Source organism: Arvicola amphibius, chromosome 3, assembly GCF_903992535.2.
Source record: "Arvicola amphibius chromosome 3, mArvAmp1.2, whole genome shotgun sequence".
Taxonomy (NCBI): domain Eukaryota; kingdom Metazoa; phylum Chordata; class Mammalia; order Rodentia; family Cricetidae; genus Arvicola; species Arvicola amphibius.
In genome coordinates, this window is record NC_052049.1 from 169,435,250 (window position 1) to 169,462,100 (window position 26,851).

Sequence of the window (26,851 nt, forward strand, 5' to 3'; positions counted from 1 at the left end):
TGTACTATTTCAGCACACAAGGTACACCCAGGAAAAGGTCAAGGAACTATGGGCACAATGTCGGCTCGGATTTCAGAATCATTAAGAGAATTTGGGGTTTTCAAAATCAATTTAATCAAGATGTTGTCCACTCTGTTTCCTTGTCAAGTCTGTAAGATTAAAGTACCAATGTCAGGCTGTGGGAAGAGCCCAGTAACGCTCTCAGCAAGTCTCAGCCATTGTCACAATGTTCATGGGAACCATGAATGTCCAGAGGGTCTCTGGTACAGGATAAACACGTAACTGAGGACACAGGTACAGACACTGTGATGCCAACCTGTCACCTCCGCACACCCCTGTAGACATACACAGGCCTGGGCCATGCATCATGTCCCTCCCCATAGCTAGCCTTGTCCTGCCGACCCCTCGGAAGAATGTCGGACTTGGGATTCTGTTGTTATCCTTCTCCTGTGCAAGAACCAGTAGCCTGACCTCTCCACCAGGAATGGGCAAGTGATGTGAGTCTGCTTCATATTTTAGCTGATGGAGAGCTCATGCCAGGCCCAGACAACAAGCTAATCTGGCTGCTTTGGTTGTGTGCAGTGGTTATTAGGAACACAGACAGGCGGCTTTCCCCAGTGTGATTCCAGTCTCTGACGGGAATGGTTTAAAGGCACCTGTGTGTCTTATGAGGGTTAGAGAGAAAGTCATATTTTCTTCCTTTACTTATTGTGTACATATATATGTGTGTCCAAGCACAGGCACACTTCTGTCATATGTCACAGTGCATAGGTCAAAGGACAACCTTCAGGAGTCAGTTCTGTCCGTCTACCACGGAAGTTCTGGAGATTAAATTCAAGTGGCCAGGTTGAAGTCTGTGTGGCCTGCTGAGCAGTCTTACAAGCCCAAAGGTCAAATGTTCTAACACTCATGGAACTGGACACACAAAAGCCCTAAACATGGAAATGAAGATGTCAAAAGCAAAAGACAGGAATAGGGTGCCACAGGTGTCCAGCACTCCTCTCCCTTGCCTAGTCGTTGTCGAGAGGATCCCCATCTTCCCTCAGGACACCTCAGAGGCTCCAGACACAGGTCCAGCCTATGGACCCATGTGAGGAGACAAGGCCAACTCCCACACTGAGCCCCACTGCTGATTTGTTCACCTTCTGCAATAGCAATAGCTATCCCTAAGCCAGTTGATGGTCTCCTGTAGAAAGGAGTTACACACCAGCTGCTTTAGAGACCATTGATTTAACAAGGGTTTTAGCAGGGACATGAGGCAAATGATGCATCACTAATGCAACCATTAGTGCAGCACTAACGAGGAAGGGAAGCCCCTGCTGCTCTGGGTTCCATCCCCTGACCCTCTCTCATGGCTCCCTTTGCAGGAAGGTCATATTCCCACCACCACCCACAGCAGGCATTAGGATGTAGTCTGAATTCCTTTAACACCTGGAGGTAGGGGCATGAAGATGGGGGTGGGGGGACAGGAGATACCCAGCAGAGCAACAGGTACACTTGCAGCTGATGCCAGGAAGCAGGAAGGGGAACCGTGAGGTGTTGAACATATGACACAAACTCAGGGCTGCTCAGAGCAGGGCATGGAAGACACAGAAAATGACTATCCCTCCCTCGTCCTTTCCTGTGCACACAGAATGAGCCCACCTCAAGCTACTCCTCCAGCCGTAGGCTTGCAGCCTTGCCTTAGCCAAGTCTCTGGTCTCCCTGGGTCCTAGCCAGACCAGCCGACGTGAGGCCCTGCTTCAGAGGGCTCCTCTGAGCCCAAGCCCAGAGAGGTGCACAGGACATGGAGAAGATTCCTGTGTGACATTGGTACCTACAGCGACCATGTCATCCACACATACCTGGCAGAGAGGTCCAGGCCATTGGTTCTTGCTCAGAAGCATCCCTGTGTCTGTCATTCTTCAGAGGGTAGGCAGGACAAAGGCTGTTTGGGGGGTGTTCATGCGAACACAGCCATGGTTATATTGGGTGCCCAGGTCTATGTATGTCTGTACAGTGTGGGAGGATGAGAAATTGGCATCACAGTGCTCTGTGTTCTTGGTGGCCCCAGCTACCTGTATCTGTATCCCTCATTGATGTTTTTAATTCTCTACTGGAGACCCTCCCGACATGCATTGTTCCCTTGAACACCTTAACAATGGCTGAGACTTTTGGAGGTGGGATTCGGTGACCTCTTACTACAGGCCCTGGTATTGGTGCTTGAGAATCTCCATCTAGATGGGACAAGGACACCAGAGGGGAAGGGTCTTGCCCAAGGTCAGAGGTAATGCCGAGATACAAAATCAGACAGACTGTATGTTAACTCATCAACCAGGGACACAGCTCCTTCCAGCAAAGCAGGACATATGGAGGCCAAAAAGGCTCACCTGTGGTCACACTGAGGAGGTGACAGACATGGGTGGACTCCAGTCCTGCCTTTTTCACACAGGCATTTCCCCCACCTCACCCCACCTCTGCTGCCAACTCTCTCGGGTCAGCCTTGGAAAGGAATGCGTGCTGGACTACAGGCTCTCAGATGGGGCTGTCTGGGTTAGGCCTAGTCAGATGGAAAGCAATGTGTTAGCCCCTTGCATGTTCCAGGCCCTGCTCTGGGGCAAGTGGGTCTGTAGTGTTGATTAACAACCCTACAGATGAAGCCAGCATCCATGATGTTTCCAGTCACAGTCTGTTAAAAAGAGGCTCCTTGTTCATAGACCTTGGGAGCAGACCTCAGATCTCCTAATGCTAGCTAGCCTTCTCTAGGCCATAGCTGCTTTCTTAATATTTGATCTCTCTATTTAAAAAGGGCAAGAAAAAGAAGAGAGGAGAGGGAGAGAGCTTGAGAGATGGGTTAAAGGGGACTGCTAGTTTCAGCCCAACCTGCTTGTGACCCAAATTATGTACTACAAACAGAGTAAAACTCTTACATTTCAACCACAGAGCAGGCTTTCAGGGAGAAAAAAACTGAAGTTGTGTGTACGTGCAGGGGAGTTTGGGGTGTTGCCCAGATGGGGGTGGGCAGGAAGGCAGTGGACCTCTGGACCAATATTTGCTGTTTACAAAGGTTACCCAATTTTCATAGAAACTGAGCAAACAAAGAGCTTCTGTCTGCCTCAAGCATTCCTCCCCATGCCCCCCCTCCAGCCCCAGCTCATCTCTCCACACACCCCACTGGAACAGTGTCCTCTGACCAAGCCAGAGCCTTCCTTCTCTGAAATCTTGGGACTGGGTCGTCTTGGGGAGGGAGTAACCTGGAAGCCTGCACAGTGAAAACCACAAGGCCAGTCATTGCCAGCCTGCTGGGTCAGGGAAAGTTTGCCAGGAAGGAAGGAACTGGGGCAGGCGCCTCATGGGAAGCTGGCATTGGGATGTGGTATGTGGCACCTCCTCCCTGTCTCTTCTTCCCTCTGTTTATCTTCCCTCTCCGTATTCCTAGAACAATGGAAGGTTTTTATTCTCTTCACACCAGAGACCACAAAAATAATCTGCTCGTAAACAGTAGCAGTCCATGACCCGGTGGACTTCTAATTCAGTCCAGCACTTAAAAAAAAAAAAAACCACCACAGTCTTGCACACTCCTTCTGAGAACCAAGTCTAGGCAAGTCCCGGTAATGTTTTGAGAACGGAATATAGACTTTGAAAGGAAAAAAATCTATAAAGACATCATGACAAACACAAACTATCTACTATGAGCAAAGATGCAAAAATCTGATGAAAAAGGGAAATTCACAAACAGGCCTGGGAAGAGGCTTGGTTATCAGTCAGGTGCTTACCTAGTATGCATGAGGCCCTGGATTTGATATCACTGCATAATGTGGGCTTGGACACACACCAGGAAACCCACTCCTCACAAAGTGGAGGCAGCAGAAACAGAAATTTAAAGTTAACTTTGACTTCATAATTAGTACCAGGCCATTCTGGGTGACAGGGGAACATCTCAAAAAAAAAAAATCACAAATAGGATCCACTAAAATACACGAGGGATAATAAACACTCAGTTTGATTTATCCAGGAATGCAAATTATCTTTTGAAGTATCAATTAATATACCTGGGTAAATCAATATAGTAGAGGATGAAATTAATGACCACATCTATCAGTATCAGAACATCATTTGATACAGTTCAACATCCATACATAATGACAGTTCTTAGCAAGCTTGCTCCTCGATTTGATAAAGATCTGCAGATATCCTGCTTCAGGGTGGAATGTGAGATGAAACCTTTCTCTTCCAGAGCAAGAAGGATACTAAAACACCCACTGCTACCATCTGCCCTCAGCATGTCAGCTGGAGGTCTGGGCCGGATCTCTAGGCAAGGAAGAGAAATGGGAAGCAAAATGACTGAAAAAAAAAACAAACAAGCAAACAATAAACCTCTTATCTTGATATATGGCTTAACTGCTTACACATAAAATTCTCATAAATTTATTTTGTATTGTAGGATAAATGGGCTAAAAAGGATCAGAATGCATGGCAAATTATACAAAACTAACTCATTTCTATATACAAAGTCTAAAAAGCAAAGGCGTCTACCTTAAAGAAAAACAAATGCTTGTGAACAAAGACATCTGGATTGTCGCTGACTGAATGATTAAATATTATTATTTTTTTTTAGGTTTTTTTCGAGACAGGGTTTCTCTGTAGCTTTGGAACCTGTCCTGGAACTAGCTCTTGTAGACCAGGCTGCTCTCGAACTCACAGAGATCCGCCTGCCTCTGCCTCCCGAGTGCTGGGATTAAAGGCATGCGCCACCGCCGCCCGGCATGATTAAATATTATTGAGGAAATAAAACTTGAGGTTAGTGGGAACTATGCCCTGCATGTGGAGTAGAAGCGCCAGCACTGTGAAGGTCTCCACTCTCTCCACACTGATTTGCTGATGAGAGGGGTGGGGCCCGCTGGGAGTTAGAGGCTTAATCAGGTGTAGGTGAGGATAGGAGCTAGGAGGAAGCGCTGGGTAACTAAAACTCAAGGTGGATGCAAAGCTCTGTGGACACCCACTACTTTGTAAGCGAATTAAAATAAGCTAATTAAAACTCATAACTTTTTTAAGGAGTTTGAATGCAGACACCCTGCTTAGGTGTTCAATGCTTCTTGCCAGAAGACATATGTTATTAAACAAAGATCTTAGTACCAAATGTGGATCCCTCTGTATGAATGATTTGGTCAAAAAGGCCCTCAAAACCACAAGGGCTATTGCCATGGTTTTGGTTGTACACCATAGCTAGATGCTAAGACCCTGCTGCTGAAAATTGGTTCGGGACATAGAGAAACCACACTGGAACCGACCTGCAAACTTCCTTCCTGCTGGCCAGCTTTTATAGTGCTGGAGGGTACCGGAGGAGAAAAGTCATTGATGTGTATTGTCTAGAGGTGAACCCTGCATGCCCCAGTAGTGACCTGCCAGGCTCTGCCAGGCATGCTACTGGTGCAATAGCAACATTAACGCTATGGTGGTAACAAGCTGCTTCCTGATTGGATCGAGACCTCCCAGAAGGAGATTCATTCTTCATATTAAAAACCTGGTTAAAAGTTCAGAAGATTGTAGACTACAGTGAGGACTGTACTACCGTTGGTTTCCTAAATGAACATGTCAGACTGCCCTTTAAGGCCTGTGAGATGGTTCAGCAATCAAAGGTGCCTGCCGCCAAACCTGACAACCTAAGTTTGATCCCCAAGATGCAACTGGTAGAAGGAGAGAGCCAACTCCCACAGGTTGTGCCCTGACCATCACAGGCAAGACCTGGAATGTGCATGCACACACACAAGGGATGAATGAATGAACTAATGAAATTTTAAAAATTAAAAAACAAAACACTGCCTTCTAAATATTGGTTTATCCCCATAGGTTAGTGCTGCTCGCAACTTGGGCCAGAAAAGCCTCTTTGTGCAATGGGCAGCAGTTAATGCAGAGACTCATGATTGGTTAAAGGCCTGAAAAGAAGGGACTGCTGAGTGTTCAACCCTAAATGTGAAATTTATATCAATCCTCTTCCCCCAAGACTTAGGGAGCATGGCCAAGGCAGGGCAGAAAGACGATAAGAGACAATGGATGGGGAGGAGCACTATGAACTACTGTTTTCTGGACATGACATGGCTGTTGGACTCATGAGTTCACTGAAACTGTGGGTACCTGTGTGCAACGTGCGTGAGATCAATTCAAAAACATCAGCCAATTTCATGACAGGCAACACTAGTTAGGCTGAGTGAATTAGGAAAACTAATAATAAAGAAGGAGAAGGCGTGCAGGGGACCGTGAGAGGGGACTATATTGGGTGTGGTGTGCGGGGGAGTGGGAGTGAGGAGCTGGGGGTTGCTATGATCAAGATACATGGTATACATGTATGATACTGCCAAATAATAAATAAAAGATATTACTTTAAAATGATTTATGGATTCTAGTACTCTAAATACTCCCAATCAAATTCCTAAGGCATGACTGTATATTTTTGGTATAAATTGACAATACGTTTCTACAGTTCACATACAAATACAAAAGTCTCCATGCATTCGTTGGTTGTGCAAGGCAAGGCACAAAAGCTAAGAATAGATTACGTTTGATTTTTCTGACCTTCTTGCCCAACCCTGCACCAAGATAATTAGTAGAATCATGAAGTTGTTGAAATTGGGTGTAGATTGTGCGTATAATTACATAAATGTGTTTTTAGAATGATCTTGGACTAATGGCACTAAAAGAAATGACACAATAAACCACGTTCTTTCTAAAAAAGAACATTTTGTATACTTTTTGAGATTCTATCATTTCTCCCTTCCCTTTCCTCCCCCCAAACCTTCCAGTACGCCCTTCCTTGCTCTCTTTCAAATTCATGGCCTCTTTTTTCATTAATTATTGTTACATAACATATATGTTTATTCACGTACATCCTTAAACACATAGATGCAGCCTGTTCAGTCTGTATATTACTTGCATGTATGTAAGTAATACATACAAATACCAGAGTATTTGGCGGTTGGTAACCGATTGCTGTGCTCTTCCCTGGGGAAGAGCATTTCTCCTGCTCTCAGCATTCCTTAGCCACCTGTAGCTCTTTGTATAAGGCTGAGTTCTTGCGGGCTTTCCCTCATCCATGCTATTGTGTCTATTGTTGTTGTGGGGTTCATTCAGTCACAGTCTCAAGGGTGTGTGCCTACACATTGCCACAACAGATAAGCACTAGTCTCACCCCAATGTCCTGTACTAAGAAGTGGAATAAGCTTTTGATTTTACTTCTGTGCTCTAAAGTTTCTTTCAGATACTTCTCTCCTCCTTCCTTCATATGAGAGCTTTCAAACAGACACAGAAGGAATCAATAACATAGTAAGCGCCCACAGACAATCCCCAGTTTCAACAAAGCTCAGTATTCTGTCGATTTAATTTCACCCGTTTCACCCCTCCTCTCCCTCCCTCCATCACTCCCTCCCTCCCTTTTTTCTGAAGTGACAATTATCATAGTTCCCCCAGTATGCAATCTATCTTTAACACATAGGAATTTTTACATAACAATACTGATATATCTATAGAAATTAATAATTATTCTGTATTGCCTAATCTATTTACTAATATCCAAAATAAGTTTTATTTAATTATTTGTTATTTGTGTTTGCATGTGTGTACATACACTTGCTTGCAAGCATGGAGGTCAGAGGACAAGTTTTAGAGGTGTTTCTCTCCTCCTACTGCAGGTTTTGAGGTACTCTGGCTGTCTGACATGAAAGGAAGATCTCTTAGCTGCTGAGCTGCCTTCAGGCCCCTTACTAATTGTCAGTATACAAATTCCTGTGTGGATCTACAAGAAAAATAAGCTAGGTGCTCACAGTAGATCCTTCTTGAGAGCTTCATGCTACGTGGGGTCTGTTGAGATCCCCATGCTGCGTGGGGTCTGTTGAGATCCCCATGCTATGTGGGGTCTCTTGAGGTCCCCATGCTATGTGGGGTTTATTGAGATCCCCATGCTACATGGTGTCTGCTGAGATCCACATGTTATGTTACATGGGGTCTGCTGAGATCTACACGTTATGTTACATGGGGTCTGCTGAGATCTACACGTTATGTTACATGGGGTCTGCTGAGATCCACATGCTATATGGGGTCTATTATTTCCTGATTCTTTTGCTCTAAGATGATTGCCTACATTTTATGCTGTTTACTTGTCAAAGAAACTGGATCTTTGTCCTGTGGAATTTCCAGTGTTCTGGATTTGGCTGATCTGTGTCATGGTGATGGGATTTAGTGTAATCTTTTGTATTTGACAGCTATTTTGGGGAAAGTCCCTTGACTTGGGTTTTTCTGGGATTACCTCATCAGGAGACTTTGATTTTCTGATGTTGGCAGTGACCTCAAAGAGGTGACATTGTATCGCATGGCACAGGCTACTATGGTGATTGTTACCTTGCTGTGCTGTTAACTGTTTGTGGGTGATGGTGTCTGGTAGGCGTTGCCACTGCAGCTCCCTGGTTTTCCGATTTTCTATTAGTAAGAAGGCTGCAAAGAGATACTTTGAAAGTGTTTCATGCTTTGTTTTTCTCCCTCTAAGACTTTTGCCCTTGGGTCTCACCATTCATTAGTGATTCTTTTTTTTTAATTTATAATTTTAACTTTATGTGCATTGGTGTGAAGGCATCAGATCCCCTGAAATTGGAGTTACAGACAGTTGTGAGCTGCCATGTGGGTGCTGGATTTGAACCTGGGTCTTCTGGAAGATCAGCCAGCTCTCTTAACTGCTCCATCTCTCCAGCCCCCATTAGTGATTCTTGCCAGCATGAGTTAGTATTGCACTGGTTACCAAGTGTTGATTCTCTGGTCCTCTCCTCCCCTCAATATTTTTTGATTAGCAGCCTAAAGTAAGGAAAATCCTCCCCTTCTTCACATATTTATCCTGCTATCATTTAGATCAGCGAGGACTCATGGATTCCTATTTTATATAGTAGGCTATAACCCAGAATGTCGCTATGCACTTTCTTTAATTTTCAACAGGCATTCGTGTTGCTTATACTTATTTATTAATTTGGGGCCTGCATGTGTATTTCTGTGAGCACCCATGTGCCATGTCACATGTGTGGGGTATTCCTGGGCTGAGCTCAGGTCGTCTGGTCTAGTGACAAGTTCCTTCACTCACCAAGTCATTTCATCAGCCCTTATTATATCTCTTCTAATGCCTACAGCAGCTGTGTGCTCTAAAAAGCCCCATCATTCAAATATGCCTTGTGTTTTCTCTGCGCCATCTCTAGGGTTTGTGTTTCTGGAAATAAAAGGCTCCACGGACGTGGCCTTGTAGAGGGGAACGAACGGTGTTCAGAAGGGCATTCTGTGTATCTGCTGTTGCCATGTCGTTAACACCAAGACTCTTCTGCACACAGAGCTAGGATGCACATGGATATGTATGTATGTGTTTGTGTGTACATGTGCTTGCCGCACATATATCTGTACCTATTTTGCATCCCCTCTGTGTGTATGTGCTTTCTCACTCTTTCTATCTTCCTCTCTGATGACCCTGAGTTCACACTGACTGACTGGTCCCAGTTAACATATATTATATAGTTAGCATATACTCTAGTTTTCTTCTCTCCTTCAGCGCAGTGAGAGCTTATGCGATTCTAGTTGTCTCCCCTTCCTATCAGTGAGAACTGGTCCTCCCAGTCTCCCCATTTCAACCTCCTTCCTTGTTGCTTCTGCTCATCGTCAGTATCCTTATCTTCCAAATGCCTCTGCAGACTCTCATGCTCTTCCCCAGCCGCTCAGGGAGAGGAGAAGGAGAGAATGAACCTATCTTTGTTATTTTTGTTGTTGTTTATTTCCAGTAAAAAGAACTAGAGAAAGAAGGGGAAAGGAAGGGGACAACGCGCTATTTATTTTCTTCACGGTACACAGTGTGAAGAACAGAGACTATGTTTCAGGATGAAGATCCGAACAGAGGCTCTGAGGACCTTGCAGTGGAGCAAAGCTGCAGGCCCTTTTCACATACTCCTTCAGCCTGCTGTGGTGAGCTGGGAGAGGCCAGGGCTGTTTGTGAATGCCTGAGACCTCATTCTGCCAGTGAGGACCTGCTAAGAAAATTCCTTCCCTCATTCGGTACAATGTTCGGTTCAACCCAGCCCAGCCCTAATCCCCAAACCAACACCCAGAGAGGTCGCTGACCCTGGAACTGAGTGGACTTCGTGAGGTCTCGTGTGTAAAGGAACACGAGTCCCTGACCAGAGGCGGTTCTGCAGGAATGCTGGCCTGCTCTGGCGGGCTGTTTACTAGATACCTTTTTCCAGGACTGTACAAATGAGATTAGAGTCCAGGGCCACGGGTTAATGTCCCACCGCGTGGGCAGGCTCGGGGAGGAGATGCAAAACAGGTGACATCTATCACAGAAACTGCTTCAGTCCCTGATTCCAGGGATCCCTCTCCCAGGGGACAAAGTAGGGAACTTCAGCCTGGAAAGAAAGGCAGGAGATCCTGAGAACCATGAAGTGGGCCTGAAGATGAGACAGCAAGGAGTCTGGAATTTCTTACAGGGAGAACCTCAAATAGAGGAGTTTGCTTGCCGGAGTAGAGTCGGGTCCAGATCCTAATTTGTAGAAGGCCTCCACAATGTGACCCCAGTAGAAGGGGGCTATTCAAACATGGGAGGAGGTCCCAGAGGAAAAGACCAGACAGGGACAAGAGACGGTCCCATCCAGTTCTCCCTCTCCTTTGTCACACTACTAAGGTCAGAGTTCTTGATCATTCACTTCTACAAGTGAAGACTTGTAGATTAGACAGTGAACTAAGCAAGTCCCTGAAGGTCCTCATACATCCATTTCTCATCATGGTAATGTCACTAAATTGTGCAACAGCCCACACCTGTAATCCCAGCACACGCCTATAACCCCAGCTCACACTTTTAATCCCCGCTCACACCTGTAATTAATCCCTGCTCACACCTGTACTCCCAGCACTGGGGAAGCAGAGGCAGAAGGATTGCTGGACCTCGCTGGCCAGCCAGCCTAGCTGAATTGGTGAACTACGAGTCCATTGAGAGACTCCGTCTTAAAACTATAAGGCGGAAAGTGATTTACGGAAACAACCAACATTGACCTCTGACACACACATGTACATGCAGAACACAGACACCTCAGTGTGCACGCATGTAATCCTAGCACTTGGGAAGGAGAGACAGGATGATCAGGAGTCCAAAGCCAGCCTTAGCTGTATAATAAGTTTGAGGCTAGGCTGGAATACATGAGACCCTGTTTTTTGTGTGCGGTTGTTTTTTTCCCCCCTTTGGCCTATTTAATAGAGTTATAGGATCTAAATTAGCGAGCTGTCTGGTGTGGGTGCTAGGAATCAAACTCAGGTCTTCTAGAATCTTAACCACCAAGCCATCTCTCCCACCCCACATTTTATTTTTACTTTCACTTATGTGGCAGGGTACAGAGGGTATGCATGCGAGCACAGGTAACTGCAGAGACCGCAGGGTCCGATCCCAGGATATAAATTAGTAATTGATCTAATAAAACGCTGAGACATTTGCTGGTCTTATTTTTGTCTGCGCTCTGTCCAATACATACAGCCCTGGTAAGTCCTGTGGGCAAAGTCTTCTGAACCTCACTCCTCAGGTACCATTTGGTTGGTAGTGGTTATTTTTATTGTTTTTGTTGTTGTTTGTTTTGCTCTGTGGGGACAGGATCTCACTGTGTCTCCCTAGCTGGCTTGGACCTTACTTTGTAGACCAGGCTGGCCTCAAACTCACAACCACCCGCCTGTTTCTGCATCCCATGGACCCAGCTCTCAGGTCCCGTTGTTCTCAGAGATTCCTTCAAAGGAGATGATCACTAGCTGTTAGACAGTGCATGCTGGAAGAAATCAAACAGATTTTGTTGGGGTTTGTTGGTTTTTCTGCAATCAAATCACCCATGAGTTCCACCCATACACCTGACCTGGACTGGGTCCTATCATGGGCCACCCACGGAGCAGTAAACATGTACAGACGCTACCTCAAATTTAGTCTACAAACAAGGTATAAAAAACAGGCAGACTTTTGAATTTTAAGCTCCATTACCTCATTAGCAATGAAAATGCAAATATCTTCCTCGTTGTTATGACAACTACTGACCTTGCTACTGAGATGCAGCTCTGTCTGATGTGTAGCAATCATGAGTCCTTCCATTATTAGTGGGCCCCTTAGCAAGACACAGGATGAGAGAGCACCCAGAATAACAACCTCAATTCACAGATTACAAAAAAAAACCCTCCTGGGGCCAGGCGGTGGATATAGCTGGTCTGCTGCCCAGTAGGGCAAGGACACTGGAACCTGGACACTGGGCTGACGTCCCGAGCTGTCCCCTTTGTCTTGTTCCTGGAAAGTGCCATTCATGCTTTCCCCCAGGTCTATTTCAGAATTTAATTCTCATTGTGTTTTCATCAAGAGAAGTTAAGACTCGGGGCTTTCAGGTGGACTTACAGACAGGTAGCCAGCTGACCTGAACAGAGTCCAGTGTCTCCAGGGCCAAACCAAACACAGTGCTGATCTCTCTGTTGCTCCCAAGGTCTGCGCGTTGTTTAATGTCCCTACTCTCCATGGAAAGAAAGGGCCGAAGTCCAATTTCTTTCTCAGCATGTCCGAATTAAGCCTCTGACCTATACAAATCCACAGACTTACAAGCCATTGGTGCTTAGCCATTGGTTCCTACAATTGGATAACCTGATCTTTTTGGTTGTCAGGAATGATACTCGTTGATACATCTTTCGTGTACTACATAACTTCTCTGTATGTGTAATTTAGTAAAACGTACCAGTCTCGCAGGTTAGCAGCCACCTAAGATAAATTAACAAGCCTCCGTTTCCACTCTTCTCTTCCAGGACAAAAGAAGGGAGAAGTCTCAGAAGATTCTCTGAACTGGGACTATTAACATGCAGAAGCTGTAGACAAAGGGGTGTGTGTGTGTGTGTGTGTGTGTGTGTGTGTGTGTGTGTGTGTGCGTGTGTCTGTGTGTGTGACTGAGGCAAGAGTCTATACATTTTAGTAATCCTCAGTAGGGCTCATTAGGACCTCGGTGTGCAAAAATCTCTGCTGTTTTTGCCAAGATCTTGAGATTGGGAGGGGGTGAAGACCCTTGACTTCAGTTCCCAGTGCCAGGAAAAGGCACCAATTGGACCAAAGTCTCAAAATCTTGCCCCAGCTCTGCATCGTGTAGGACTTCAAGGTTGCCTTTCCAGGTGGAGCAAATGGTAACAGAAATTGAAGGTCATTAGAATCAATGGTGTCTAAAGCTTTGGTGAACAACGTGGAGATTTTGTAGCAGGGGAAACTCTGAAAGAGAATCTTCCAGAACCCCTGGCATAAAGGATTGGTGTGTCTATGGCTTCCTTTGGGACAGTCTTCAGGGAGATGGCACAGGACCCCGAAGGAATAAGTCCTCTGCCCCAGAAACTTCCTGAACCTGTCTGAGTTAGGGTTTCTATGGCTGTGATAAGACACCATGACTAAAAGCAGCTTGGGAAAAAAGGGGTTTACATCACTTTCCCTTCCACATCAAAGACCATCATCAAAGGAAGTCAGGCTAGGAATTCAAGGCATCAGCATGGAGGCAGGAACTGGAGCAAAGCCCATGGAGGAGTGGTGCTTATTGGCTTGCTCCTCATGGCTAGCTCATCCTGCTTTCTTACAGAACCCAGGACCACCTGCCCAAAGGTGACACCCCTAACCGTAAGCTGGGCCTCCCACATCAACCATAAGTCAAGAAAAAGTACCACAGGCTTGTCCACAAGCCAACTGGAGGGAGCATTTCCCCAATTTAGGTTCCCTTTTCCAAATGACTAGCCTGTGTCAGGTTGACATAAAACTCGCCTGCATAACCCAAGACTTTCCTGCTGCCTCTCTGGGGACTGAATTCGAGGCTGGGGAAGGGAGGGCCCCATAGCATTCCACGGATATATCATCTCTGAAAGTAGAATGAGTTGAAGAAGAAAATCTCCCGGCTAGCTGGCTAGATAAAGACCTGCGGACTGGAGCCCTGCAGCTAGGAAAACACTTGGAGGACTTTGTCTTGGAGCCACCATTTCCTTCCAGCTCTCTAGACTAGACATGGCTTTGACTGTAGCTTCTCAGAACTGTAGCTCCATTTTGTGAATTTCTGGTCCAGGAATCTTCACTATAATGTATGAAGTTAAAACTACCAGCTTTGAACCAGGGCTGCAGTGACATGTGTTGTGAGTCCCCTGTACTGTGTTGGGTTTTAATTTCAGTCTATACCAGTGCAGGTACATCAAGGACACCACAGTGTGTGCCATGAACATTTCCTCTGCAAAGTTCCATCCTGTCTGGCACTTGATGCCGGTCACATTGACTCAGATGTCTATCTCTGTTTCTAGAAACTTCAGACTGGCAGAAGGCCGGGTCATCATCGTCCCAGCTCTTGTTTCCCTTCCTCCGTGGTTCCAAATCCCTCGCTGTTATTGTTCAACCACAAAGAGCTGTTTCATGCATTTTTCCCCCTGCTTTTTAGTTGTTTGTGAAGGAGGGTGCATCATGTTCTGGCCACTCCTTCACTCACTTGTGGAAATCTGTCTTTTAGCAACGGATAATCTTAGCTCCAATTTCACACTTGCTAAGAGGCTGTCACAAGCTGGCGTTGTAGAAATAACTAGAGATGGTGACATTTCTGATAAGAACCGAAAAGAAGCAAGTGTCTCGCGCATCACACTTTCTAGAAAGTTGACTGAACAAGCAGTCAGGTACAATGTTTGCCATAATTTTAATATTTTTCAGGAAACATTAACTAAGACTTTGATTGCTTTTGACATTAATTTAAAATGTCAAAAGATAATGTTTTATGTATGCATACTGGGGGGTGCATGTGCCTGTATGTACACATGCGTGTGGAGACCAGAGGTCAATGTCTAGTGTCAGCTTCTCTTACTCTCCACCTTACTTTTTGAGACAGGGTCTTTCATTGAACCTGAAGCTCACCGATTCGGCTAGCCTGGTCACCCAGGGAACCCCGGGGATGATCCTGTTTTTGTTTTCCCAGCCTTAGGATTGCACGGACACACCACTCTACCTAGCCCTTTACATGAGTGCTGGGGATCCAAGCTGAGGTTCTCACGCGTGTATAGCAAGCACTTTACCAACCGAGCCATCTCCCAGAGCCCCAAACCGCATTTTAGAAATACACAAGATCATTCCTTATCCCTTCTTGTTATTATGTAAGCTGTCTCTGCTGAACACACTGATGTGGTCGTGTGTGTGTGTGTGTGTGTGTGTGTGTGTGCGCGCGCGCGCGCGCACTCATGCCATTACGTCCATGTGGAGGTCAGAGGACAGCTTGTTGGAGTCCATTGTTTCCGTCCACTGGGCAGGCCCCAGAGCTCAAACTCAGGTCGCTGCCTTTACCGCCAGAGGCATCTCACCAGCTTGTAAGACAGAAGTTTTAGTAGCTACTAAACTTAGAAGTTCAAATTTAATCTAAAAAGTCTTATTTGTCCCAAATCTAAGAACATTCGGTGAAGCTTTTCTGGGGAGATATTTTTATTCGCTTGAATTCCTTTTGCTCCAATTACGACATCGAGTTATAAAGATGTCAGCACGCATCCACATGGAGAAAAACCGTCATCCATCGGGACCCCTGATCCTGTGAGGCCCCAGCTGAACGGTGTTAACGGCTGTGGAACGTGCAGGCGTCCAGCAGTTCTGTGAAGTAAGACACAAGAGAAAAGACCATCATTCCCCGCCAGCGCTTCCCACACTCCTCTCTGCTCCAGTGTCCTGTGTTCTTAAGAGCAAAGTTCTTGAAAACATGTCGGGAACTCTTCTGTCTTCTAAAAGTAACTCATGGTTAACTGAGATGATTGAAGACCGTCACTCTCTGTTCTAATGTCTATGCTTGAATACTGCACTGCCCCTTCTTCCCGCTTTCAGTATCTCTAGCACACAGTATAATGCTACAAAAATTCAGGATTATGCTCAGTAACTATATTCTCTCAGTTTTAATTTTATTTTCCCAGTTACTTTCTTTTTAGACAGCTATCCCATCTAAAATATGTATACCGAGACGCCTTTAGTGCTAACCATGCTGTATTTGTTTTTTATTAATGTTGTGCATTTAATTTAAAACATTCAGAAATCAGTCTGTCATCAGTCCTTCGATCAGTCCCGTGGTATATACAGCTTGTGTCTTTCCCCAAGCCCCCAGTTGATAGAAAAAGTGCGAATACACATGAGAAGACCTTTGTTACCAAATGGTCTCAAGTTCTGGAACACTTCTCGCCTCCTTCCGACAATTTAGCATTTCATAGATTGTGCCTTTCACTCTTGTCTAGCTGAATCGACCCAATGGTAACTGAATCCTTCTGCAAGGCCAGGAGAAAGTTTCCACTTCTTCACGCCCTTGTCCGTACCAGCTGAGAACTTGACACGTCTGAGTTCTTGATAATAAACATACTGACTTTGAACCTTGTGTTATGTCTGCTTGGTGGTCCGTTCTACTTACCAGAGGACAGGCACGGTCTAAAGTTGTCCATCAGGGTAAGGTACTGTGGTCCTAGGTATGTTTCATACATTGTCTTGTTCTGAAGGTTAGACAAGCATTCCGTGTCATCACTGAACAGCAGGTTCTTAGCTGAGGAGTCAAACATCTGGAACATCATTTTTTCAAATCCATTTCTTCCAAAGAGTTCCTGAATTGGGTCAGACAGACAGTAACCGAGGGTGCCAGAAAACAGAGAGGTGTCAACTCTGTCTAGTAGACCAAAGGCTTCGACACTGCTCAGCTCCAGCCCTTGGAGAACCCCAGGACACAACAACAGTTTAGGAAATACTGTAGTAACAGAAAGCATGGTCTGTGGGTTGGCATCCTGGCTTCATCTTTGCCTTGCTATGCAAACTTAGGGGAATTCTTTGCTAAGCTGAGTCAACCTCAGTTTGCTCATTTGTAAATGGATACAGTAATATCACATGTGCAATGATGTATGTAAAGGCATATAATTAGAAAGCTGGCCATACATCACTACTTAGCTAGTCCGTGCCAGGTGCTTCCCCAGATGTCTGGATCACTCTCCCAAGTCATAGGAAGTAGGCACCAGTGCCCATACCTGTTGGTTGAAGAGTATTCTGCGAGCAAAGTCAACCTTATCTTTCCTGGAGAACACAGCATGGTTTGGCACTCTGGCCAGATGGCAGCTCTGAGCCTCCGTCACAGGCTTCCTGGTACCATCAAGACACAGCAGCTCAAAGTCTTCCTGTTTCAGACCCTTAGCCCAAGACTCAGTGTTCTTCCCTAGGGAGAAAAAGATGGGTCAGCCACAGCTTACGGCTTTGGTCCAGATGCCCTCACGGGGAATGAGAATGGCCACCACCAGTGCCCGGCAAGTCATGCCACACAGAGAAATAAAACAAAAAAGAAGACAGAAATTCAATACAAACTCATAACCTTCTTGTTTAGTTCTCCATTAAAGGCAAAGATTTCTTAAGGCATTAACATGGTATTAACGACCTCAGAACAGGAAATGTGACCACGAGCCCCTGGCTTTGCCACCTGAAATGCTGCTCATCATCAATACTGAGCTTGTCATTCAGCTAGATAGTGCATAAAGGAGCACTGGGATTGTGTGCATGTGTGTGTGCATGTGTGTGCATCTGTGTGTGTGTGTGCGCGAGCGTGTGTGTGTGTGTGTGTGTGTGTGTGTGTGTGTAGTGATCAACCCCATTTGACAAGAATAGCTCAGGCAGGACTTGACTTGCCCAGAATCACACAGCTAAGGAGAAACTCACAGCCAGAGGTGGAGTTGAGGGCAGGAAGGGACAGCATGCTTTATGTGACTTAGCCTATGTGCTCTTCTCAGTAGTCCTGGAGGCAAGTCACTTTGTCCCCATTTCCTAAAACGAGGCTTCACAAGGAAGGGTGGTGCAGACAGACCACTACGCTAGTGACTTAGGAGCCTACGGCAGAAGAGTTATGAGTTCAAAGCTAGCCTGGACAATGTAGCAAGATACTTTCTAAAACTTAAAAAGAAAATACTTGGGACCAGTAAAATGGCTGCGGGGGAGGGGAGGTAATTGCTGCCAAGTCTGAGGACCTACATTTGATACTTGGGGCCCACAGAGTAGAGAGAGAGAACTGACTCCAGGAAGTTGTCCTTTGACCTCAGAACAAGCACACAACAAACAAACAAACAAACAAATAAAATTTCAAAAAATAATAATGAATGGTTAGCGAGGTGTCTCAGAGATGAAGGGCCAGGGGACCTGGGTTTGAGTCCCAGCACCCACATGGTGGCTCACAACTGCCTGTAACTCCAACTCCAGGGAATATGGTGCCACCTTTTGGCCTCTGTTTTGGCCATATAAACAGGTATGCCTGCGGTATACAGACATACATGCAGGTAAAACATTCATACATATAAAATTTAACATCAACCAATAAGCAAACAAAATGTTGGGTTGTCGTCCAGTCCTAGAGCACGTGGCTAGCATGCCCAAGATTCCTGGTTAAATTCTCCAGAGCTGAATAAAAAATTAAAATAGCAGTCCTGAGAATATTGATCAAAAAGGAAAATTCAATAAATTAGACTAGGTTAAAATTAAATCTGTTGCCAGGCAGTGATAGTGTACATCTTTAATTCAGGCACTTGAGAGGCAAAGGCAGGTGGATCCTCAAGTTTGAAGCCAGCCTGGTCTACAAAGTGAGTTTCAAAATAGCAAGGGTGATGCAAAAAAAAATCCTGTCTCCAAAAGAAAGAAAGAAAGAAAGAAAGAAAGAAAGAAAGAAAGAAAGAAAGAAAGAAAGAAAGAAAGAAAGGAGGGAGGGAGGGAAGGGGGAAAGAGAGAAAGAGAGGAAGAAAGGAAGGAAGGAGAGAGAGAGAAGAAGGAGGGGGAAGGAAGGAAGGAGAGAGAGGAAGAGGAGGAGGAGGAGGAGGAGGAGGAGGAGGAGGAGGAGGAGGAGGAGAGGAGGAGGAGGAGGAGAGGAGGAGGAGGAGGAGGAGAAGAGGAGGAAGAAGAAAAAGAAGAAAAAACTATCCACTCAGGGGCTGAAGAGATGGCTCTCAGGGGTTAAAAGCAGACTGCTCTTCCAAGGACCTAAGTTCAGTTCTTAGCATCCACATCAGGCAACTCCAGTTCCAGGGGATCCAATGGCCTCTAGCTTCTTCAGGCTCCTGCACACATGTGGTGCACATAAACTCACATAGGCACACACACATACAAGAATTAAATAAACAATTAAATTAAAAACAAATAAAAAATAAATAAATTTTTTTTCTGTGAAAAAAAGGCAAGCCAGAGAGAAGCACAAGATATTCTCCAAAATGGATAGCTGTCTGAACTTTGATCTGAAATATCAAAAGAATGTCTGTCCATCAGAGAGTCAGACATGCTCACACAGCCCATGGGCTCTGTGTGTTTTGTCATCTGGGGTCAAGGCCAGGGTGATAACTAGTCTCACCAAGCCTGAACAGATTGGAAGTAAGTTAAAATGCAAGATTAATTTAAAGTGCTAGGACCCATTCACTGGGGCCTGCTAGGTTTAGCTATAAACTTCCCCAGTTGTGTCTTGGGGAGCCACTCTGCCAAGGAGACTCCAGGGAAGGAAAGCCCAGTGCAGGCACCTACCATCAGTGTTCTGTAGAACTGTCGGGTGCTTCATGAAGGCCACGTCCCCCTTCTCAACCAGACATCTGCACAACAAGGGCCACGTCAGCAAAGAGGATCAACAGAAGTAAAAGGGGGAGTCACACCCCTTCCCCGGGTTCCCCAACTCCCACACAAGCAACTCTAGCCCCTGCAGGGCCCTTGGGTGGCAGAGGACAAGAGCAATGGGAAGACAGAACCTGCTCAACGACTTGCACTTGTAAAATCCACCATTCAGGTCCTTGTTTCAAATTCTCACCACTGTCCCCAAATGGGGTGCTTGTGTTCTCCCATTAACAGAGACATGTAAGGAGACACCCACATGGTGTGGCAGCACCATGAGATGCTACAATCAGTGTGGAACCATAGCTGTGAAGGAGTCATATTGCACTCATGTGTCACTCAACTGACAACAGTGACATACATCTCTAGACAGGACTGACCCTTAATCCCACGGGGAAATGTGCACCCGTGTTCAGGTACACTTTTTTTTTTTTTTTACAAAAAAAAAAAAATGTCAGGAAATCAATTCTGTGATATCAGCCTGATGGAAATGCCTAGTGATTATCAGGGACACTGTTAGGATTTGAATATGAAATGTTACCCCCAGGCTTGTGTGGTGAAGGCTGAGTCCCTAATTGGTGTCAGTTGGTAGGAACTTTAGGAGGTTGGGGGTCACGCCTTTGAAGGGCGTATCTTGTCTCTCCCATCCTGTCCCACACTAACTTCTTCCTGGCCATTCTGAGGAGAGCCATTTTCTCCTCCACTCTTCCATCATGATGCTCTGTGTCACTTCAGACCTGTGCAGTAGAAGAAGGTGACCATGGATGGAAACCATGGCCCAAAACTCCTTGAAGATGTTCTCCTAGAAATTTGTCAGCACTGTGAGAAACTATCACCAGTTCCTCTCCAGGCTTCTTTCTCTCTTGTCTTCGGATGACTCTATCTATAACTGGGGTCAGTTGTGCCATTCAGACTCATGGGAACCCCAACCTTACTTCTTTTCTTCGTGGGCTCTTCCTACAGAATTCCACTCCTGAATGGGCATGGTCACCTGACTTAGACCAGTAGGCACCTCAGGGCAAGGCAGACCGAGCAAGACAGAGGTGCACTCCTGGTCTCTATTCTCTACTCCAGATCAGTGGTCCTCAGGCTAAGGCTCATCAGCATCACACCAGCATCTTGGAAACCTAGTGCAGGTACCTGAGCATAGCATCCTAGAAACCCAGTGCAGGTACCTGAGCATCAGCATCCTGGAAACCCAGTGCAGGTACCTGAACATCAGCATCCTGAAACCCAGTGCAGGTACCTGAGCATCAGATCCTGGAAACCCAGTGCAGGTACCTGAGCATCAGCATCCTGGAAACCCAGTGCAGGTACCTGAGCATCAGCATCCTGGAAACCCAGTGCAGGTACCTGAACATCAGCATCCTGAAACCCAGTGCAGGTACCTGAGCATCAGATCCTGGAAACCCAGTGCAGGTACCTGAGCATCAGATCCTGGAAACCCAGTGCAGGTACCTGAACATCAGCATCCTGGAAACCCAGTGCAGGTACCTGAGCCCCACCATCCTGATGGGTGAATGGAAGAATGTGGCCATGATGGCCTACAATCAGCTTTTCCAAGCCCCGCTCCCCCAAGAGTCTGAGTCACAATCACTCTGAGAACCACATCGTCAGATCGCCACCCACTCACTTTGTGGTTTTCTCACCTCCCACTAGCTACACCTTTCCAAATCCTCCCAGAATGCATACACAGTGCCTCCTGCTACCCAGAGAAAACACAGGAATCATGTGGTGGCTTTCTCCCTGTGGTCCTCTGCAAGACCGGCCAACTGTTTCCTCTTCTACTGTCTAGCTGGAGGAAGCTGGGTCTCCCAGGGGCACAGGTCCTCACCAGGTACTCTGATTCCAGCCCCACCTGTGACCTCAACAAGCATCTGCCACATTTATACTTGTTCTCATATAATTTTAATTTCTTTGATCACAGAACTCTTTCATTACCATTTATATGCCTTCTCTGGTTTTTGTTATTTTATTTGTATGAGTGTTTTGCCTGCATAAAACGCTCTACACGGCATGGAGACCAGAAGAGGGCGTCAGATCCTCCTGGAACTAGCATTACGCAAGTTTGTGAGCTGCCATATGGATGCTGGGAATTGAACCCAAGGTTTGCCAACTGAACCATCTTCGCCAGTCCCTGAACAGATTCTTAAACTGGGTTCTCAAGAAATTGAAAGGAGAGAAAACAGAGTGAGCAAGGATATTTAACTTCAAGTTTTTGTTGTTGTTGTTGTTGTTGCAAAGAGTGAAGAATACATGGTTGCTTGAATTCATTTTTGTTTTTGCTTGATTAAAAAAACCAGCATGCTTACATGCTGGTGAGAATGACCTAGTAAACAAGAAAGTGTGGAATCCTGATGGTTCATTGGTTAAGGCACAGCACTTAGGAAGAGAGAATGTGCTGATGCAGGAGAAAGAGAAGTGATGGGGCGATGCCCTTAGCATGGGCAGGAGAGGATGTCTCTATGGGTGCAGGACCGGGCTCTGCCAGGAGAGGACAAGTGTCCAGAATGAAGGCTGGAAGACAGCATCCGAGGGTACCCATGCTGGCAGATGCTACTGTGAAGCTGATCCAGTACTGAGGCTTTGTGGGCTTCCTCTTCTAATTGCTTTGTCTCCTAGGAAGCAGTAGGAACCCAGAAGCATGCATCTTTTGAGTTTGGTTCTTATTGCTTGAAAAGGAAGCCAGACAGCTGGAGGCCTCAGTCCAGCAATCTCATAGTTTAGCCAGAAGGAGGGACAGGCACTGAGGGCAGAATGACAATGACCATGACTGGTCATTAAATGTGTGTGGGTGGACTGTAGGAAAACAGGATGTGGCTGCGGGCGTGAGAACAGGAAGTACTCCCAGAATTGGATTGTACAGGGATGAATGAGGCTGGGGGAGTGAGATGGAGACAGGAGCGATAGTGAATGAGATATTTGGAGCTAAGAAGGTTCTCTGTGTGCTCCTGCTAATTTTCGGGCCAGTCTGAGCTACATAGTAAGGTTCCGTCTTATTTTGAAAAAAAAAAAAATAAGACTCATGCCACCAAACTTGGCAATCTGAGTTTGATCTCTGGAGCCCACATAGTAGAAGGAGAGAGCTAACTACTTCAAGTTGTCTTCACCTTCACATCATGTACACTATTGTGCACAAGTCTCTCTCTCTCTCTCTCTCTCTCTCTCTCTCTCTCATACACACACACACACACACACATATACAGACAGAGAGAGAAAGAGAGAGAGAAATCAAATTCTTCTTTGAAAAAGTAAGTATTGATGTTGGGTCAAACCTAATACAATATACCTTATGATATAAAAAGTTTCAAGCTAGTTTGGCCTGGATTTAACATTCAGCAGATATTGTTGTCACTAGTGCATGACTGATAAGAGAGGGAACAGTTTGGAGGGCACGGTCAGGTGTACTCTCCTGGTATATATGGGGACGGGAGCGTTTTCTAGACCATCACACGCCACCTACACAGCTTTTACTTGACCAGCACACACACACACACACACACACACCGCCATCAGAACACATCTAGCATGGCTCATCATGCTCAGCCAGGTTTACAGGGTTCAACAGACATGGCCACTAGATGCTGACCCAGCAGATCGCAACCCAGAGCCCTCCTTCTCCACACGTCAGTCTGCAAACCTCTACTGCTGTCCTCACTGTGGTGTGGTTAGTGCCACCCATGCCCTCGTAAGTCTTGTTGGCTCACTTCTGCATTGCTCTTGCTACAGATTCTCTCAGGCTGAATTCCTCTCGCTATTTAGTTCTCGGCTCTTCTGGTCCCTCTGCTCTAAACGCCCTCCCCTTTTCTAAAGCTGTCCCCTGCCCTGGTCACTGCCACATCAATCCCTACTGTGTTAGGATCTTGACTATCCTCCAAAGTACATGACAAGGCTTGGTTCCAGGGGCTGGGGAGAAGGTTCAGTGGTTAAGAGCACTTACTGCTCTTCCAGAGAACCAGAGTTCAATTCCCAACACCCACGTGTGACAGCTGACAATCACCCATATCTCCAACTCCAGGGTCTCTGATGCCCTCTTCTGGCATCTTTAGGCATCTGTATACACATGCTCATATTCACACAGACACATAGACACAGTCACAGAGAAATAGACACAGGCACACACAGAGATATGGACATGCATAGACACATCAAAATTAAAATAAAGTTTAAACTCAAATTTAAAAAATAGCATGGTTCTGAGGAGATGGTTTTAGAGGTGAAACCAAGAGGAGGTAGGGCCTTGTGAGAAATCCTGAGGTCACTGGGGGCATGCCTTTGAAAGGAATGGTTGGACCATGCTGATTTACTCGGTCACAGACTAGAAGCTCTAAGACCGTGAGACAAAATGAACTTTTTCTCCTTAAAGCTGATAGACTCAGGCATTTTGTTACAAGGATGGAAAGCTCCCTAACAATGTCTCCCTTGGTCCCTCTACTGCATATGCTGTTGAGAAGAATCCTGCTTTCTTGTGTGCTTACTGTCCTGCTCCTCCACTGGGGCATGGGGTAGACAAGATGCCTCTACCTAAAACAGCACCTGGTATGTCTCCGTTTTCTTAAATGCTTGGAGGAGCCTAGACAGATCTATTATAAAAGATATTCAATCAGCTGAATGTAGGAAGCAGGTGTCTGGGTCTCTCCTGTGATTGACAGCTGAACTCTAACAGAGCCCATGGCTCATCTACCGTCACACAGAAAAAAGAAGGGAAAGTAGACTCTGCACCCCCATCCTGCTCTGTCCAGGTCCCTGAAGTGCCCTCAGGCAGCTGGGTCAAGGGATTACGTTTTAGAACCTTGATGTGGGATTCCCCTCTGTATGCTGTGAATACCATTAGTGAATAAAGAAACTGCCTTGGCCTGTTGATAGGGCAGGATAGAGCTGGGGGGGGGGGGGGAAATCTAAACTGAATGCTGGGAGAAAGGAGGCAGAGTCAGTGAGAAGCCATGTAGCCCCACCAGAGACAGATGCTGGAACTTTACCCGGTAAGCCACAGCTTCAGGGTGATACACAGATTAGCAGAAATGGGTTAAATTAAGATGTAACTGTTAGCCAATAAGAAGTTAGAACTAATGGGTCAAGCAGTGATTTAATTAATACAATTCTGTGTTGTTATTTTGGAGCTAAGCTGCTGGGCAGTCGGGGAACAAAAAAGTGGCCTCCTACAACAGAACCTGGCTGAATATCAGACCATAAAACAACTGGAACTGCAGTAACTCTGTTCTCCAGATCTGGCTCTTTTTAAACTGATACCCAGGGGCTGGAGTGAAGAAAAGGATAAGGGGATGAGGGGGTCGATGGGGCGATGCCAAGAGGAAAAAGAGCACAGATACTAACCTGAGAGCTCCACTAGAGCCATGGTATCCCTCATGGCTGCTGGCAGCACACATGTGGGCTGGGTTGTCACCACCAACACACAGAGCACAGAGACTGGAGCCTGGCTTAGACCCTGGGGCACAGCTGCGACTGAAGAACTCACCTGTGAAGAAGGACAGCCAGAGTCGGCTCTTCAGTGATCGCAGGAAAGCCCCAGGGCTTGTCCCCAACACTGTCTGTAACACAAGCTGGAAAATCTGCCAGATACTATGGGCCTGTAGGCTGAAGATGGGTGCCCCAGTGTTACATAAGAACTTTGGGTGACTTTCCAGGCAGCAAGATGTCTCTGTCAATTCTTGAGTTTTGAAAGTTGCTTACAATGGACTTCCTGTTTACTTACATAAAATTATATCCTTCTGGGGTCTTTGATAGAATTGAAGAATAGATAGTTATAATTATAGTTTTCCTTAGTCATGATAAAAGATAAAGTAGATATGAATATTGTAACCATAATTATTGCTTGATAACTTTTGTTGTATGTAATCTTTCTATGTTAAAGTTAAAACCTTCCTTTTGGTTTAGACAGAAAATGGGAGGTGATGTGAAATTCCTTTCTGTGTGCTATAAATATATTTTATTGCCATTTGTTAATAAAGAAGTTGGTTTTGGCCAATGGCTTAACAGAATATAGCCAGGCTGAAAAAGATATATAAAGAGAGTGGACAGAGTCAGGGAGAAGTCAAGTAACCACCAGAGAAGAAAGATGCCTGCACTCTGGTACCAGTAAACCACAAGCCTCATGGTAAAATATAAAATAATAAAAATTGGTTAATTTAAGATGTAAGAGCTAGCTAGCAATATGCTTAAGTTAACTGGCCAAGCAGTGTTTTAGTTAACACAATTTCTGTGCAGTTATTTCAGGTCTGGGTGGCCAGGAATGAACAAGCAGCCTCTGACAACAAGAGGCCTTTAATGCCAGCACTTAAGAGGCAGAGAAAGTTGGATCTCTGAATTTGTCTACATAGTCTACATAGCAAGTTCCAGGACCACAAGGGCTACACAAGGAACTCAAACAAAAAATGGTAATACTGAGATCAATGGAAGAAGATATCCAACATCCTCCTCTAGCATCCATACACATGTACACACATATGCATACATATCCACACCCTGGTGAACACACATATATCATACATGTAAAACATCCATACATATGTGCACACATCCACATCCACACCCACATGAACACACACATGCATCATACATACAAAATATTCGTGCACGTGTGCACACATGTGTGTCTGCACATGTACATATCCACACCCACATGAATACATGCATACATCATACATGCAAAACTATTTTTTTGAGACAGGATTTCTCTGTAGCTTTGGAGTCTGTCCTGGAGCTAGTTCTTGTAGACCAGGCTGGTCTTGAACTCACAGAGATCCACCTGCCTCTGCCTCCCAAGTGCTGGAATTAAAGAAAACTAATTTTAAAAAAAGGAACAAGAACATTATAGAATCAAAGAAAAGATTGCAGACAGACAACATAAAGGGTCTGGCTGGCGATGGACCAGACTGTGAGCTCATAGAAGTCTGCCCCTGTCCCCACACAGGGCAGGGGTGATGAGGGACAGATAGATAATTTAGACCTAACAGAGTGGAAATGTGTGGGGGGGGGTGGACTTGTTTAGCTTACACCCGTGTTTTCTGATCTTTGTTGTTTTGGTCTTCCTTTATGAAGTTTGTCATTGTGACTTCAAGTCAGGAAGGGAATAGGAAATCATGGCTTCCAAGCCTAGCACTGGGTTCCAGGGAACTACACTGAGCATGGGCCCCTCCTTCTTATACCATAATACCTATGGGTACCTGTCAGAACCCATAGGTCAAGCCACCGCACCCA

At 45.7% G+C, this 26,851-nt stretch overlaps 1 protein-coding gene and 1 long non-coding RNA gene across 3 annotated transcripts in view; both read right to left on the bottom strand.

Moving 5' to 3' along the window:
* Positions 1–15,457: 15,457 nt before the first annotated feature.
* LOC119810276 (inhibitor of carbonic anhydrase) overlaps positions 15,458–26,851 on the bottom strand; it is a 39,134-nt gene continuing 27,740 nt past the window's right edge. The window contains exons 13-17 of the mRNA XM_038323680.2: positions 24,968–25,109; positions 19,553–19,617; positions 17,038–17,222; positions 16,437–16,623; positions 15,458–15,637 (exon numbers count right to left, since the gene is read on the bottom strand). Of these exons, the coding sequence (XP_038179608.1) occupies positions 15,603–15,637; positions 16,437–16,623; positions 17,038–17,222; positions 19,553–19,617; positions 24,968–25,109 (614 nt within the window). The 3' untranslated portion in view covers positions 15,458–15,602. The remainder of the gene's footprint in view (positions 15,638–16,436; positions 16,624–17,037; positions 17,223–19,552; positions 19,618–24,967; positions 25,110–26,851) is intronic.
* LOC119810279 lies at positions 20,073–24,548 on the bottom strand. 2 transcript variants are annotated; one of them, XR_005284727.1, is made up of 2 exons: positions 21,092–24,548; positions 20,073–21,021 (listed from the first exon to the last, which is right to left on the bottom strand). It is a non-coding gene; the product is annotated as an uncharacterized LOC119810279 (long non-coding RNA). The 2 variants fall into 2 exon arrangements; XR_005284726.1 differs by having other exon boundaries at positions 20,073–21,056.